Source organism: Passer domesticus, chromosome 5 (genome assembly GCF_036417665.1).
Source record: "Passer domesticus isolate bPasDom1 chromosome 5, bPasDom1.hap1, whole genome shotgun sequence".
Taxonomy (NCBI): Eukaryota; Metazoa; Chordata; class Aves; order Passeriformes; family Passeridae; genus Passer; species Passer domesticus.
The window spans coordinates 82,037,077-82,054,551 of record NC_087478.1 but is presented as its reverse complement, the minus strand read 5'-3'; the positions used below and the strand labels follow the sequence as shown (position 1 = coordinate 82,054,551).

The 17,475-nt window shown below is 44.5% G+C and overlaps 1 protein-coding gene across 9 annotated transcripts in view; it reads right to left on the bottom strand.

The window, feature by feature from the left end:
• The window catches only part of SOX5 (SRY-box transcription factor 5), a 276,165-nt gene extending 260,629 nt beyond the window's left edge, over nucleotides 1-15,536 (bottom strand). For 6 of the 9 annotated variants that reach the window (XM_064421474.1, XM_064421473.1, XM_064421475.1 and 3 more), the window contains exon 1: nucleotides 15,371-15,468. In XM_064421474.1, coding sequence (XP_064277544.1) covers nucleotides 15,371-15,408 — 38 coding nt within the window. In that variant the 5' untranslated portion in view covers nucleotides 15,409-15,468. Of the gene's footprint in view, nucleotides 1-4,547; nucleotides 4,614-14,456; nucleotides 14,599-15,370 lie in introns of those variants that run through there. The other 3 variants (XM_064421482.1, XM_064421478.1, XM_064421481.1) reach the window with 3 other exon arrangements.
• Nucleotides 15,537-17,475: the final 1,939 nt, after the last annotated feature.

Here is a 17,475-nt window from a genome sequence, read left to right as displayed (position 1 = left end):
AGGAAGAACAAACTTCCCGGGATGTTCCCACTACCCAGAGCTGCTCGAGAGCCAGCAATAAAAGCTCTGGAGGTGGAAGCAAACACTGCTCTCTGGACTTACTCAGCCCTTGTTCTCCTTTCTAAAGCTGTCCACAAGAGCTGAAAACTGGACTGACACAGGCACCTGGTAAAATCAAACATTTACCTGCTACTCTCCCCAGGTGTTTCTAAAATTAAAAAGCACAACACAATACCCACCCCTGGTGCTACACAGAGCCTCCTATTCACCCGGGTGGTTTTCATCTCAAAGGAAAAACAGGAGATCTGCACAACAGTTCTCAGCTACAATGCACTTGTCTTGCTTTTCTGAACTCTACCTGATACGGGGTTTAAAAACCACAAACAATTTATTTCAGGCAATCACTTGGATGTTTGACACAGATAAAAATAAGGAGAGGGAAAAATGAGCTCTTGTTTTCCCCTAAAATACCCATGGAAGGGGTGTATTTCCAAAGAGACTGCATGAGCCAAACGATTAAAAGCACTCACAAGTGCCCCATAATTCTAAAAGGACTCCCAAGTGCTTTGTACTTGCTGGCTCACATTGCAATGTTTTCCCAAACAATTTTTGATTTCTTTATGAAAATCATGTTCTCTTCCTACACGCACGCTCATGCCTTCAGCGTTAAATATAACACCAGAATCTTTCAAAGTACAGATGTGATGCTGTGGGAGATAAGAAATCCTGCTCACTTCTGGTGAGCAGCAAAAAGCACTCTGGGAAAGGCTGACAAAATAGGTCACCCAGCCAGAGAAGGGCTTGCCTGGCTGGCGTGTGGTCACCTCGTGCAAGGGGCAGTGATTGTTTGGGGACACGTGGGGACACCAGGTGATCCAAAAGCTGGCTGGGTAAAAGGATGTGTGAACAGCGACACTGCAGTGGCAGGCAGCCAGTGAGTGCTTGCTTTGGGGTAAGTTTAGAACATAAAAAGGCTTGGTTTTGCTGCAATAAATGATGTTCTTCCAAGAAAGAGGTCTGTGTGTCTTTGTTCCCCATTGCTACATTATGCAGCCTTAGAAACATAGGACACAACTTTTTCCTGGAGACTTTCAAATCTGTATCTGTCTGGGGCTTCCTGGAAGGCACAGGATGCATGCAATGCTCCAAGGGATTCCCAAAGTCCTGCACTGACAAGTGCCTGACCTCTGGAGCTACACAGTCAAACACTGGCAGGCTGATATGCCACTGCCATTTGGCACCTGCCTACTGCAAACCCCACTTTTATTTGGGATTATGGAAAGGCAGGGTTTAAGTCCAACCATTAAAGCTGGTCATTTGCACCCAGGTTTAATGCAGATGCAGTTGTAACCTGATGGCATCACCAAACTCACTGAAAATCACAAGAGCATCCTCCTCTGAAAACCGGCCTCTCTCCATCTCCAGCTTTCCACAGGTCAGAGGGCTAAACTTAGTGGGAAAGGTGATGGAATGCAGCAGTTTCCTTAAAACCAACACAAAGAGACCAGAAAGAGACAACCAGAATTTCAGTGGCGGAAAAGAAAGAAGAAATTTAAAAAAGAAGGGAGAGGGCAAGATATTTGCTCATCTCGTATTTAGAGCACTGGGGAAACTCAGCCTTAACAGCGTAAATCAAATTAAACATTTCAGGGGTCTGGCTTTAAAAGCTGCCATTTTAATAAAAAGGGGGACAATTGGAGGGTTGTTTAAAAACTGTAGCTGCATTCTCCTACCCTCTGCCTCCTCCTTCTCCCAACCCTTCCTCCCACACCACCAACTGCCATCTCTAATTTACCTTGCCATGCAGTCACTCCAGAAATCCCTCCCAACCACAGAGGACTGGAGGAATCTACAGAAAATAAACTGACAATAAATACGACTATATTACCTAAAGGGAGGAGGGGAAGCAACGAAAATTACCAAACTGTTGACATTGGTCAAGAAAACTTTCCCCTCTAAAATTTCAAAGAGCACGAAGGCTGAGCAGCAAAGGTCTCATTATGAATTGACTCAAAACTGGGTTTTTTACAGAGCTCCCCATCCCTGAATACAGGAGCCCATTCTTGTGCAGTGCCCAACGGCAGATAGGCTGCTACTTCCCACTCCTGAAGAAATCCATGTCATGGCACGCAACAAGAAGAGCTCTCCATCAGTCCCATGGTTAAGCAGCTCCAGTGGAGCAGCTTCAGGGAGGCTTGGTGACACCGTGGTGGCAGAAATGGCTTTCTTTCCATCTGGATCATCACTGAAAGGGCCTCAGAGCTTCCTTAAACTTAACAGGTTTATTGGTTTAATCCCTACCTCAGAGAATAACAGGACCGCTCATAAAAACATTGCAAGTGGGGAGAATGTGAAAGGGAAGCAGCTGAGGAACAGAAAGGATGGATATAACACACAGAGAGGGCTGCAAGTCTATCTTCTTGCTGGGACTGAAGTAAGTTAAGGCTTATTTCACACACATTTTTTAAGAGTTGGATTTTTGCTGTCCACACATCACGATTCAACTAAAACTATGCAGAAGCTTTTAAGTTTCCAATATTATCATAATTTTATCCATAGAAATCCAACCTTATCTGTCTTTCAGTATCTCAGACCTTCTCCACAAAAAGCCAGGCTCAGGCTAATAAAATGCAATAGCTAAAACAGCACTTTCTTGAGACCCTGTAACCACAGAAAATTAGATTTTTATTAAAATGAGAACGTAAATATCCATCAGTCCTTTCATTCACCCTCCTGACATCTTGGGAGCAAACAATCCAGCTCCACCTATAAATCAGCAGCACATTTACTGAGGAAAGCACCCAGAAACAAGATGAACTGACATGAGCAGCTCTCCAGACACAGCAGCAAGGAACCCTCAGCCCTGTCCAAAGGTGTTACCAATGCAGGACTAATGTGATGGCCAAGCACAGAGGCTTTGGCACATGCAGGAGGCTGCACTTCTGCCATCTTTTTCCAAACATGCACCTAAGGGAAAATACTATCAAGCCCTTTCAAAGAGGGACTTTCAAGGAAGAAAAGGAAAGAAGAAACTGTTTTGTCCTGCATATTTTAAGGACAACTGCTAATAAAGAGTGAAAGCTCCACAGATTATTTCTTTTTCTCTTATGGTGGATTTTCCTCTGCTTAACTTAAGGGTAAAACATGAACTGGTAAGAGTACCAAATTCCCACATACCCAAATCTCCTAACTTTCAAAATTTATTTTATATAGCTATACATTTCATAAATAGTGTTTTACCAAAGGTTTTAGTCAGCCTCATTCATTCTCAACCTTTAAACAAATAAACTGGATCAAAATGATTGTAGTATATTCCTGTAATTTATGGCATCAACTTTACTTTCCACCACTGCACCACTAAAGGGAGACCGTGGTCCTGATTTAAAGCTGTAAATTCCGATCAAATGGGAAAGTGTTAAATTCAGAAGAGCTTTTGGTCCATTAACTTCCATGCTGATTTGACACGCTCTGCAGTGCTTGGGCAACAGACTCTGCCATACAACGTATTCCTAAGCAAACAGTGCTTTGTGTCATAAACCATCTGGGGTGTCAGTTCCAAGGGCCACTCATCTAGGCTCCTCCAATACACTTGGAAATGCTGAGGTGCAGAACAGAAACTTCTCCTCACCACAAAATATCTTTTGCAGGGGTAAGGGAGATGCTGCCATCAGAGAAACGACGGCACACACAAAATTTTGGCTAAGGGTGCTTTTTTTCATTATTCCACCGAAGAAAACCACTGGACAAACAAGCTTTCTAAAACACTGGGATTTTTCTAAGGTGCCAATGAAAGTGATACCCTTCATAATCTGGACAGTGCTCCCTTTCATATCAGAGCCTATAGTTGCAAAGCTAAGTGCCAAGCAGATGGTTGAAATCTGTTTTGTATAAGAAGTGTGTGCGCACACGCATTTTTTTTTAGATGGAGTTCTTTGTATTCATATTCAGGCCTAGGTTCTAGCCATCAAAACACTGGCACTGAAGCAATCATTAGCTGCACTTTAGACAACTGGCAACTAAGGTATTCACAGTTCCCCACAAAATGTTCAGCTAATACCTCCCAGATGTATAACTAAGGCAAAAGATCATCATCTTAAATTGGTATCAGTGCTTTGGATGGCCTTTCAATAGACTGCACATGTATGTAAAAAGCTATTGTATTTATCTCCTTTTAAAAATAATTCTCTGTTATGCTCTAAGTGTTTATAGCATCTTTTAAAACACAGGCTTCCACATCAAATTCTACCCAAATACAACAGCAGAAACTCCATTAATCTTGCTTTCATCTTCCTAAGAAGCACCTAGCAGGAAATTCTGTAGGTAATTTTAAGACAAAGACTTTATCTTTCTTATCTGATAACCATTTAGCTTATTTAAAAAGTAAATATAAGATAGGCTCAGCTGCTCTAGAGGAGTCAGTTCCAGACAAGATGAACCTGTTCCTGCTGCCCTGGACAACTCATGCACGTCACCTCAGCAGAAGGCACCTCAGTCAATTTCTAAGTGGGTTGCTTATTACCACAAACAGCAAAACCAGAAATGCTTACCAGCATGGGGCTCTGCTGTCTGCCTGGGCTTCTCATGGAATCAGTGAACAGGTGACAATAATTTGCCTGGTGACAAATTAACAGAGGTCACACTTTTGAAAACTGGGGTTATCAAACACACGTATATTTGGAAGAAGGCATTTTTGTGTAGCAGTCCCTCTGTGGGCCTTGGTGGCCACTACTGGGAATTAGTACCTTAGGAAACACACAGTTTCAAAACAAAGATTGATTTTCTGTGCAGTGCCAAGTCCACTAAGGGCCAGATGTTAGCTCTGGCATAATTCAGGTAAATGTTCATCATGGCCATTCAGATCATTCTGATCTGCCAGGCATACTTGTTGTTTAGGAGAAAAAGACAGCTAGCTGTCATCAAAGCACAGGAACACGGAATTCCCGAAATGCCCAGATCTGCTGAAGCCTGCAGAAATCCCTCCTGATGCTTCAGAAACTCTGGTGACATTGCAACCCATGGACGTTTGCTGCAGTTAAGGGAAGTCAGGTTCTGCTCAGTGATCTCCTCACCAGTCACATTTCTCATCGTGGAGGACTGGGGTGAAGAATACCAGCCTTTTTCATGGAGTTCAGCAGGACGTTAATTAATTAATTAGGCCTACGTTTTTAGGACCTGACACTGAACTCCAGTGCTACTGAGCCCAAATGCTCAGAATGAATGGGCACTTTTTTAAAGGATGCCTTGACTGGCCCTATCACAAAACAGGTTTTTGTGAACACACTGCTGAAAAACGATGACTGAAGCAGTATGGAACTGGACTGATCATAATCCATTATCTTGAAAGGAATGTCACTCTTAAAAAGCTCATCAAAGAGAATAACTTAACAGCTTAGTCATGATATTCAAAGGCAACAGAGATCAAATCCACCCAGGACTACCTCGGTTTATACCCCTTTTCTCAACAGTGTGTAGTAAAGGATGCAGCACAGAGCCTAGATGTAAAGCTACCTGCAGACATCAGCATTTCAGCTCTACTCTTATGGAGCATGCAGTTGGAAACAAGGAAAAAAAACCCCACTAAAACAGACTAGAAGAACTTTCAACATGAATAAGAAAATAATTCCTCCTTTTTAATAACCCTGTATCATTTCCTCCATTTCAGATCTCATTTAAAAAGTGGATGTCAAACGTTTGGGGAAGAATCACGGTGCATTTTGTGTTCTGCAGAGGGGTTTTTTGCTTTTAGGCTGGTTGGTTAGTTTGCTCACTGTGGCTGCCTACATTGCCACTTCCAGTGGAGTCTGCTCCTCACACCAATGCTCTCCATGTGAACAGTTTTTTCCTGGGCTCACCTCACGCCTGGTCCTTAGGTTATAAAATATATGACAGCTCTGGTCCATACAGCTGAAGATGTTAAGTGTTCCCCAGTACCTGTTTGCAGCACACCCAGCTTCCCAAATTACTGCTTAAACACAGCAGGCACTGCTGCCTGACTCCAGCTACCCAACCTGCCTCCAGGTAAGGAGCTGGTTTAGAAGCAACTCAGATAACTGGAGGGTCTACAAACAGTGTTCCCTCCCAGCCCTCAACGATACAACTGTGGCTGCAAACATTGCTTTAATTTATTTTATTAATTATACTCCACAGTCCCTATTTTACATACTTAAGCGTTTTGAATACTATAGTTCATCTTGCTAGAATGAGACCTTTAGAAATTATAATTGGACAGAGAGAAGTCTGTAATTTGCAGTTCTTAGGATCTCAAGAAGGAAAGAGGAGGGTGTCTTGAGGTTAAAAAGCAGGACTACCAGTCAGCATTGCTACTTTTTAAACTCACACATGCAAAAGATTTTGTGACAGCATTCCTCAGTTTACTCATCTATAGGTTGAGGCTAATCTCGCTTCTCAATCTAAAAAGCACAGAAATTTTCATGATTTGTATATCAATGCTTACCAAATGCTCTGAATTCCTAATCAAAAGACTTTACAGGAAGTATGAATCTATTATTAATAATATCAGTACTTCTAACAGTAAAGCAACTTCTCCATATACGCGTCTGGAAAAAAAATACCAGAAAGAGAATACCCATACACATATATTGCTCAATTTATAAATTGTTAAGCATGGCTTCAGGACTGAAATCTCATTCATGAACCATGCTAGGGATCTCTTACCTACTCCCTGTTTCTGAATTTTCCCCATACAAAGACACATTTATATTACTCTAAGCTCTAAGCACAAAGGCTGCTCTGTGGAATGGAAAGAAACCTTCTTTTTTGTGTTTGTACAGTGACAAGCATAATGGGGTCCTGATTCAGGATGCTAGCACTCTACAAAAACACACTAAATCAATGACACTAATACACATGAAGATTATCTATAAAAGAGATGCATGGCATACTGAGAGTGGCACAGCATTTTCCCTATAATTTGCCTGGCATTTCATGCCAACGCCTAATGCGCATTCCCGAGTCACACAATTCATTTCAGACTTTAGGCAAGAACAGAAAAAGTGAGCAGAACTTACAAAACATAAGCAAAGCAGGAGACCCTTCCACTGAGAAATTCTGCCAAATTCTAATCTCAGTTGTAAAACCAGAATCAGCCCGACGTTCATGGGGTTTTGACAAAGATGAGAACCAGTAGCCTTCTTTAAAACACACCATAAATTTCTACTTCAGTGTCCAAAACCCAGGAGCAAAAAACAAATCAAAGCCTGAACCTGAAGAGAGAAATGTATTTTCCGTGTCCCTGTTATATTCAAATTCAAAATCCTAGATATTTTTAACAGACATGGAAAAAAAGAACTATTTGGCTTTACTCAGCAACTGCAGAAGGAAACTGTACCAAAAGAATAATGTTGCATGTTCTGTTTTCAGTCGATTTCATTTAGCCTTTCAGTTCTATTTCAGTTATGTTTCATTTAGCCTATTTTTTTTTTTAAATAATCATCATGTTTTGGTGATTCACATTTCACACCATCCCAGGAACAAGTCATGTAAATACAACACAGCAAAATGACCCAGTTTGTTAATAGACATGCAAAATGGGTAAGAACATCCTTCCCTCCGCCCTTACCAACCATCACCTTCCCACACATCTCATGTCTATCCAAAAAAGCCTCTGCCCCGGTGAGGCCATGGTGTCAAAATTTAGGGATAAAAGCCGATGAACAGAAACCTGACTAATTCTTGGGAGAAGATGTTTTCAGTCTTGTTTTACAAAGTGACTGCAATGAGGACACTAAGGGAATTTATCTGGAAGCAGAAGACTTCTCTGCAGTCTGATAGAGCACTCAGAACCACAGCTCCCTCCCAGCACAAAGCTCTGCTCAAGGGCTTTAGTCTTAACCTAGGCAGGCCAGCCCTGAAGGTCAGAGGACACCACATGCTTCCTGCCCTTCATTACACATTCTCTCTCTTAAATCAAGGACTACTTCCAAATTTATAAAAATGGCATGCAGAATGCACTCTGGTCCTTCAGACTGTGATGAGTTTTGCTCCATCACACTCTGCTGCAGCGTAGTCCCTCCATGCCCCCAGCAGAGACTCTCCAAACCACGGAGGGCAAACAAGCACAAACGGGTCTGCGCGGACGGGCGCGCGCGCTCCCGGCATTCCGGGAGGCTCGCTGCTTTCAACGGCAGGAAATTTCAGGTGAAATATTTCCATGTAACTCCGGTGAAAAAAAGGAATAAAAGCATTAAAAATTGTTTAGAAACATTCGTATTTTCTTTAGGTTTGGTCTTCTTCGCTGGCAATGGCGAGTAAGCCCAGCTCACTGTCAGACACGTTAATTTTGGCCATGCCCAACCTCTGAGATAAATCAATGGAACTTGGGTCAGTTTTTTCATGGCCACATTCTTAAAACAATTAAGCCCAGCACCAAAGAAACCAAGAGGATGACAAACTGCATGGGTTTCTCTTTCCATGAACTACACTCCTAGGGCTTTTTCCTCTAGAGCTACAAAGGTCCATGAAGAACATTACATGTAGACAATGCTCTTAATTACAAAAATAGCACATATCTCTCCCACAAGTTCCTCACCACTAAAAAGAATTCTAAGTATTCACACAAGAAAATTGAATATCAATTCACTCTGCTTATACTGTTGCCCCCAAATGTAACAAAATTATGTTATGACAGAAACAAATGACTAATGATAAAACTATAATAAAATCACACTAAAAATTAGCACTAAGGCAACATTTTATGGTATGTTTAGGTCTAATAGCAGTCAGACACCCACACCCTAGAAAAAAAACACAACCCAAAAAACTGAAGACAGTCTATATGAACTCGAGAAAACACAAAACCAGAACTGCATGGCAAAACAAAATCAAATTATTATAGATCTCAAAAAGCATATACCAAAATGAATTTCAATACTTTGTCTTTTAAAAAATGGAAGTATGAAAAGGAAATCTGGAACACTAAACAAATTTAAAATACTAAACATAAATCTTAAAAATAGCAAAATATAAATACAATTTCAGAATTGAGAAATGTTACCTGATTAATCCCACAGCACTTTTAAGGGAAACAAGGTCAAAATAATTTCAAACTTCCAAAGTGAGCCACAAGCTTTTCCTCATTTTCACTCTACCTCTGAGTCCCAGAAGTCAAAAATAATATCATCATGTTGCAGGTTTTTTTTTTCTTTAAACGAGGTGACAAAAGGACAAGTTCAAGTGAAGTGCCAAGCCAGATCAAAACCAGGACATTGGAAAATGCTTGCCAATTTCTTTCAAAACAAACAGCTCCCCCAATACATGGGAAGCACCTGAATTTCATATCAACATCTGATAATTCCAGCAAACGGAATTCAACGTTTCCTTCTTAGTCTGTTCAAAACAATTGAATAAATAAATTTCGCACCTATCCTAAAAAAAGACAGTCAGCTTCTCTGAATTACCACTGTACACCTCACAATTTCCATCCACTTCTCACATTCTTTCCAAGCCCCATGGCCCCTGCAAGCAGCGCTGGCTCGCTAAAATTCCTCCAGAACCTCGTCTGAATTTGCTGTCTCCCAAGAACTACTGCACATGGAACTCCACGCTGTCCCAAGGACGTGTGGACTCAGGAACAACTTTTGGGGACTCCTGGTTCCCAGCTGGCATGGAAGGGGTGACCAGGGCTCGGCATGGGGACGATGAGCGGCATCACTACGGCGCGTTGGGCTCACCGCGGCACCGCCGGGGCCCAGCCCGGGCACGGCCACCTGGAGCAGGGCAGCCCCTCTGGAGGGTGTGGGAGAGCTGAGACAACACCACCACCCTCGGCACAGGGCGTGGGTGAGGACTTTGTGGCGCTGGTGTTTTGACAACGGGGCCGTGGGAGGAGATGCGAACGGGACAAACGCCGCCAGTGAATCCCCGCGGCTGCCTGCCCTCGCCCGCTGGCCAGAGCCACCCAAAGCTCCAGAGAAAAACAGCCCATGCCAAAAGTTCCAGAAGTTCTGGTTTGGGTAAGTCAGTAACACGACGAGGATTCGCTTACTTGGCAGCCTTGTGGGTTTTAACATACTCACATACAACATAATTTTACCTTTTGTAAGAAGGAGACACTGCAAGTTTTCCTCATTTGATAAAAATCCACAGAAACTTTAAGAGCTAAATACTCTTTGCTTTTACAGATGCTACTTGTTAAACAACAAACTCCTCGCCATCATCAGAGAGGCACTACAGCTATTGATTAATTGCTGTGAGCATTTCTTTTCTCTTGACTACAGTAACAGAATTCACAAGCATTGTATATTTCCAGTCTGGTAAAGCACGACAGCATTTTTCCCTTTCCACTTCTGAGTCAATTATGCTATAACCAGGCCTGAGCAAGAAATTAACAAAACAAAACAAAGTCAAGAGGATGTCAGACTGACTGCTGCAACAGTTGTGAAGGCACAGGTATCTCACACAAAGTTACCCTATATTTCAAGTCTAGTATGAAAAGCATGTGAAGAAACTGTAACTGCTCCTTGGGAGGAGACATGCTTTTTCCCGTATAAATATTGTTTAAAGTGTATTTTATACACCTACAGATATATCACACTGCACAGACACATATTCCTATCCTATCAGGCAGCTTCACATTTAAGTAACTCAACCAGATACTCTGTGCCTCCTAAATGATAAAGCCATAAATGCTCGTTAAAGCTCCCCGAGAGGCAGTAAATATTTTGTAAACTAGTTATATATTTAAGATCTCTGGACAGAAAGAGAAGAAAAAACAATTCCTCGCCCATGTAAAGGTACCAATCAAACACACTACGCACATAAACACCGCAAGATGCTCGGTGGGAGACTGTGTATGTGTTTGTGTGTGTTTTAATTAACTCCTTGAATGCATATGATGAGCCAGCCACCCAGAATTAGTAATGCCAAACTCCCAATTTGATTCAAATGCAATGAATACAACAGTCGAATTGTGCAGGCTGGTGTGTCACTCATCAGCTCTCTCATTTGGGCTTTTGCCTTCCAAGACTAGTTCACAATTTCAGCAACTGGTAAATTATTGAGATGTTCATTAAAATCTGTAATCTGTAACAGTCAACTTCTTCCTAGCCAAGCATAAGCACAACAAATTAAATTAGTGCATGCAGGACATTAATGAATAGTCTGCAAAGGCATTAATTCCTTCAGACTTATCCCAGGGAAATAATACTGTTCATTTTTGTCACTGTGAAAAACTAGTATCTGCAACTTTACACTGACGCTCTATTTATTCTTAAAATCCCAGCTCCCTAGAATCATAAACTTAAGCAATCAAGTCCTTTTCCCAAAATGTCTCAATGAAGTTAAAAGATCTGCAGCTCGAGAGGCATCTTTTAAATGAAAGAATCTACTTCCACAGGTAGATTTTAGGAGAGTGGGACAGCGTTCTGAGCAAGCCGAGTAATGGAAAGGTGTTATTCTTTCTCCAAAATTCTCAGCAAATGCAGCAGAATAAAGCTTTTAGGGTAACTTTAGCTAAGAAAAGCACTTAGGAATACGCAAAGTTTCCTTTTAAGAAAATGACTTCTCCATTTGACAGTGTTGGTACAACCCCAAAATAAATTCAGTGGGAGTCTGAAATGACTCGTGCAGTGCAGCAGTAAAGCAGCTAAGTATATTTTTTTCCTCCCAGCAGAGGCTTGCTTTACATCCTTGAGCCTTTCCCTTCTCCAAGCTATTCACTAGGACGGGGAACGTTCCGAGCACGCCACTGGTGACTGCCACCGCTGAACTTGTCCCACTGTCCCCATCCCCACTGCTCCCATCCACGCCTTTTGTCTTGGCCAGCTCTGCCTCTTTTCCCTACAGAGGCTCCAACCCACCCGTCCTTCTGCGAGCACTGCATACCACTTCACCTTCCACTGGCATGTTGAAAATAAAGACCAAAAAAAGTAAAGGAAATAATGAAGAGAAAGGATGTCACTCTGTCTGGATGCCTAGCATAGCCTCTCTCTCAGCCTACAGAGAAATGTAAATATGCAGTCATTAATTTGGGTTAAAGAACATTCCGTACACTAGGGATATTGTTAAGCAGTCACTTTATCTATTTTTCATTAATCAGATTTTATTAAGACATTAAAACTTTATGTTGGGCATTTCTGAGTTTTTATCATTCTGTAAATTTCCTAGCTGTCCGCGATGGTTCTGGCTGCATTGTCTGTACCTTATCCTCAGGGAAGTAAACTTTCTATTGTGGCCCGACTTGTTATATTTAAGTATAATGGCCCAACTTAAAAAAAGGAAAAAAAAAAAAGAGAGGTAAAAATCAAACAACAAAAGACTTATTCTTTCCAAGACCTTTAGAGCCAATGCAGGGTGCCACAGGCGCTCGCGCAGCACATCCCAGAAGTTACCCCTTCCCTGTGAAACACACGGAGTGTATTCCAGTTATAATATCTCCCCACGATGTTGCTGCAAACATCATCCCCCTCACCGTACGCATTCTGATGCTTCTCTCAATCAGGCAGCTCCACAACCACTAACAGAAATAAAGGCGTGCAAGCAACTTCTCAGGGAAGGACCAAAATCCTCACAATTTTGACACGGTAGTTAATTATACCTGTGAATTCACAAAACCTACTGCAATTTACCAGTGATGCTGAATGAATTAATGAGTGTTTATTTGTCTGATACTGCAGATCATTTTCATTCTCAGTGCGTACCGTAAATTCCCCCTGCTGATGGCCACAGACACAGAAGAGAAGCCCCCTGAATTGAGCTCTCTTCAGCTGGGGTGACTCAAAGTTTCTCAAGTGTTTGAAATTCACCGAGATCCACCGAAACCTCACAGGAAAGGCAACGGGGAGAGAGGAGCGACCTCCTGAGAGACACACGGATGCTCTGAGACCTGAGCTGCAAACAACTTTGCCTGACAAATCTTTACCTCCCTGTCATTTGCTGTTCAAGTTTCAAAGCGAGCAGTGGGAGACGGGTAATAGTAACAGAACTGAAGTGGGACACGCTGATACGACAAGCTGGACCCCAAGCGACTGCGGAAATGCGCTCCAAGAACTGTGCTGACTGAGAATCCAAGAAAAGAACCTGCCACAAACATCTAGAAAACAATGATCTGTGCATCGTGCACACACACACACCCCAGCTCTGCAGGCGTCTGTGCTCTGAGGATCCCTGTGCAGGAAGAAGTGTGTCCTCGTGGCTGCTCCCTGACAAACACACTCGTATGACATGGACAGTGCCTGGGTCTGTGTATGTGTGTGTGTGTGTGACTGCAGTCAAACACACACAATGTAAACAAATGGTAATGATTAACAAAGGTACCGGTCTCTATCCCCCAATTTCAACTGCAGAGGGAAAATTGTTTAAAAAACAAAAAAAAAAAAAAAAGAAATTTCAAAAAAATTGCACGTCCTGAGGTTCATTTTTATTGCTTCCCATTTCTACTGCTTGCCATTATCTGCATGGCAAAAGGAGAGCAGCGTATTGATTATTTAACTAGAATGTTTACAAGAGCAAAGCTGGGATCTCTGAAAATGAAACGTATGCCTAGGGGCAAAAAAAAAAAAAAAAAGAAAAGAAAAGGGAGTAGAGAAGCTCATTCTAAGGATGATGGTTGCCCCAAATGACTTGTTTATATATAAAATTTATATAAATATCTATATTTATAACGCAGAGAGACTTCAGCTAAAGAAAAAATCCCCCAGCAGGAAAATGAAAGGACTTCTTTCTGCCTCAGAGAGTTTACAAGCATTGTGTTCATCACAAAGTTCAAAGAATAATCAAAATCGCTCGCTTATAAATTTCTATGTGTAAACTTAGTGAGGCACATGAAATACTTGAATCTATCGATTGCCTGAAAAAGACAAGCACATGAGCGTGATGCCAGATCAAATCTGACATCAGAAACAGTAACAGTTTCCTCAGGTAGTTGAACTAAGTTAATGCAGTGCACGTGAACAAAACCAATTTTGTCCTATTATTGTAATGCTAACAAACCGAAGGAAAATGCCAAGTATTCCAAGTCTGGAAAATTAATTGCATTAAAGACAACCTTGGAGTAGAGCAACCTAGCCAATTTCACTTTCTAGTAAGGAAGCGTTCTAGTTTCAGAACAAGGACTGAAAGTGTTAAAATAGTTCTTTTCTGCATTTCCAAATTTTAATTTTCTCCGATCTTTTAATTCAAGTGTTCTTTCCTGTCCTTCCTTTGCATGCGTGTTCCTCAGCCCACTTAAAATGTTTTTATCTTGCCTTCTTTTCTATGCCTTTACTATCAAATTCAGTAGGTTTGAACGATGAACAGCTTGACTTAGCATATTTTTAACCAGCTGGTCTAGCACCTAGCTTGTATTGCATAGTCAGATACAACCAAATGTTTATACAGGAGGTAGCTTTCACGAAGATGAGAAAAACCTCAGTAACGCGCATCCTGGCATTCTTTCATTTACTGCTTCGAAATGAAAGTTTGGATTGTTTACTGCAGCCGCACCGGGGGCTATTAATAACCTTTAAAGAAGGTGCCGGAGGGGAGGGATGCGGGACCATCCACGCACGGACGTACGAGAGCCCGAGCACACGCTTCCAAACATCTCAGGAGAAGCAGATCCTATGGAATAAGGACCGAACTCTCGGAGGTCACAAGCCACCACCAGTGACAGCAAAAACTCGATTCCGAGCAGGGAAGGCTCCTGTTTCGGGCAGGGGGAGACGGGCACAGCTACGTCACAGCCGAAGCCCGCTCGTCATACCCAGACCCGGCTCCTGACACTCCGCGGGAGAGGCGACGGCCAAAACTTGGGAGGCAAGAGTTTCACTTTTTCCCTTTCTTCTTCCCTTTGGGTTTCTTCCCCCCCACCCTCTCCTCAGGCAGAAGGATGTTCTCCTGACGGAGGGCTGCGATGCTAACTTGCCTAAAAATAATAGCTCCTGCTAGATCAACAAAAGGTCATGTGCTCGGCAGAGCGCCTTCCCAAGTTTGACGGGAGCCCGAGGCTGGGAGTTGGAGGATGCCCGGGAGCCGGGCGGCCGCCGGGCATCCCCGGGCCGCTCGGCGGGGGCTCCGCGGGCAGCCGGGCTGGGCCGGCGGAGGGTGTGCAGCAGCAGCAGCAGGGCACGGCGGCTCTGCGGCCCCGGAACAAAGCCGGGGCTCGGCGGAGCCCGCCCGCCCGGGGAGCGGCACGGCGCCGGGGCAGCGCCTCCGCGCCCGGCCTCCTGCCGGAGTTGCGCGCCCGTGCGCCCGCTGCCCGTCCGCGCACACGCGGAGAAATTAGGGGGAAAAAAAATAGAAATAATAGTGCAATAACAAACAAAGCACGAAGCAGAACGAGGAGGAAAAAAAAAAAAAAAGAAAGGAAAAAAAAAAAAAGGAAGAGACACCCCCGCACGCATACACACACCCCCGCCCCAACAACTCGACTCACCTTTCAAACTCCTGAGGTAAATCAGGGTCAGTTAGCATGCTGGAAAAGCACAATTTCCCTTTGTCACAGCAGCCACCTATGGTCGCCTCCAACTGAACCTGTCAAGTGAGTCCAAACCTTCTAAACCGATTGATTTTCTCTCTCGCTCGCTCTCTCCCTCCCTCCCTCTCCCTCCCTCCCTCCCGGCTCGCTCGCTCTGAGCGAGGGCTCCTTGACCAGTCTCTTAAAGGGGCAGCGCGCTCGCAGCGCGCAGCTCCCCCCGCCCGACCCCCGGGGGCCCGGCCTTTCCTCCGCTCCTGCTCGCCCGCCGCCGCCAAACGGGAAAAGTCAACTCCTCCAGTGTCCTAAAAAAACGTGGAGGGGATCAAGGGGAGGGGGGGGGCGCGGGGGGGAGGAGGGGAAAATAACAAAAAGCAGTCCGACAATCCACCTAAACCGGCAAACCAGGAGCAAATCCCCTACGCTGAGGAAGATCAGTGGAGAAAGAAGATAAAACAAGAGCGGACTGATTAAATTGAAACAGTTATCAACTCTCGGAGTTGAAATAGGGGAGAAGAGATTAAACGCATAAAAATGTTACCAAAGGCATTTGTGCTCCGAAGAATTTTCATTCCTTTCCCCCCACCCTTCCCGGTCTCTCGCTTTCTCTCTCCCTCTTTCTCTCTCCCTCTTTGGGTAGGGGAAGAAAAAAAAAAAAAAATCACCCGCACAACAATCAGGCATTGTTCTGAGGGAAGAAAAGCAACTTTGACAGATTGAAATATAGCAGAGGCCCCTTCAAGGAAACCTGTAAACAACTTGTCACTCACTCTGTCGGTCTCACTGTTAGCTCTTGCTTTCCACAAAGTACTGCGAACCGTCCTGGCAACAAACCCAAAGTTTCCTCAGCTCCAAACTCCATCAAACAGCCCTGTTGTGTGCGAGGGAAAAGGTAGCCACATGCCAAAACAGCGGGCGCGCACACGGACGCGCACACACGGATGTTCGAACAACAACAAAAATAAACTTTCCGTTCATCTGTCGGGGCTTTTTCTCGTTCTCTGGTTAATCACACCGCCCTTTTTCCCCTCCCCACTCTCCGGGCGAGCAGAAGCCCCTGGCCCGGGCTCCCTCTCGTTTCTCCCTGCCCGGACCATCGCTGATAAGAAGGTGGACGAGGCGCGGCCGCAGAGCCCTGGGCTGGCTGCCCGAGCGCAGCCCCGGCCGCTCTCCAGTTACCCCGGTAAAGATAAAGATAAAGATCTGCCGGCCGGGGAGGGCGGGCAGGTACCGGGCCCCGGCGCATCCCCGGGCGCTCCCAGGGAACGGGGCAGCGCCGCGGGGAAGGAAATTGATAAATCCCCGTCCGAGCGGCGGGGACCAGCCGGGCTGCCGTGCCAGCGCAGCGCACAATGCCGCGACAGTCTGCCCGGGTCCGGCCTGGCACTGAACTCGCAGCGAGGGGCGGGAGGGGAAAGGGAGAAAAGAGAGAAAAAAAAAATTGGGCGCCCTGTTCTTCCGCACACACGTGCGCTCACACCCACACAGGAGCACGTATCTGTGCCCCGTTCTTTCCAGTGCCCCTGCCCTGATTCTTTTCTCTCTTCCCCCCGCTTTCATCTGCAGCTGGACAGCATTAAGGGCCTTTAAAACCCACGTGGCTGTGACCCCACAGCCCCCAGTGCCACCCCTCTCATCCCTGCCTCCCAGTGGCACGGAGATGGCAAGTTTACTTTTTCAAATATATACACATATTTGCACGGAGCATCCATAAAACTTTCAACATTTCCATGCCCGCTGGCTTAAGAAAAACGCCAAATAGAAAAGCTTATTATTTTCAATATCCAACAGCTACGCTGTTTAATTTGCTGCTTTTTGCTCCCGGTGCATGTGCTAGAAACCAGCAGGCTGATGCAGAGGCCAGTCGGTCCAGCCCTGGTGTAAAGGCACTGCCAGCTGGGATCGGGGCTGCTGCCTTTGATCACCAGGAGAGAGCCCACTCCCAACTTGTGGGAGCGCGGCACACAGCGCCAGCATCCCCGGCACAAAGGGGATGAGCACGGGCAGCCCCAGCCTGCCTCCCCGCCAGCTCCAGCCCTCCACAACTGAGATCCTGGCACCAGCGA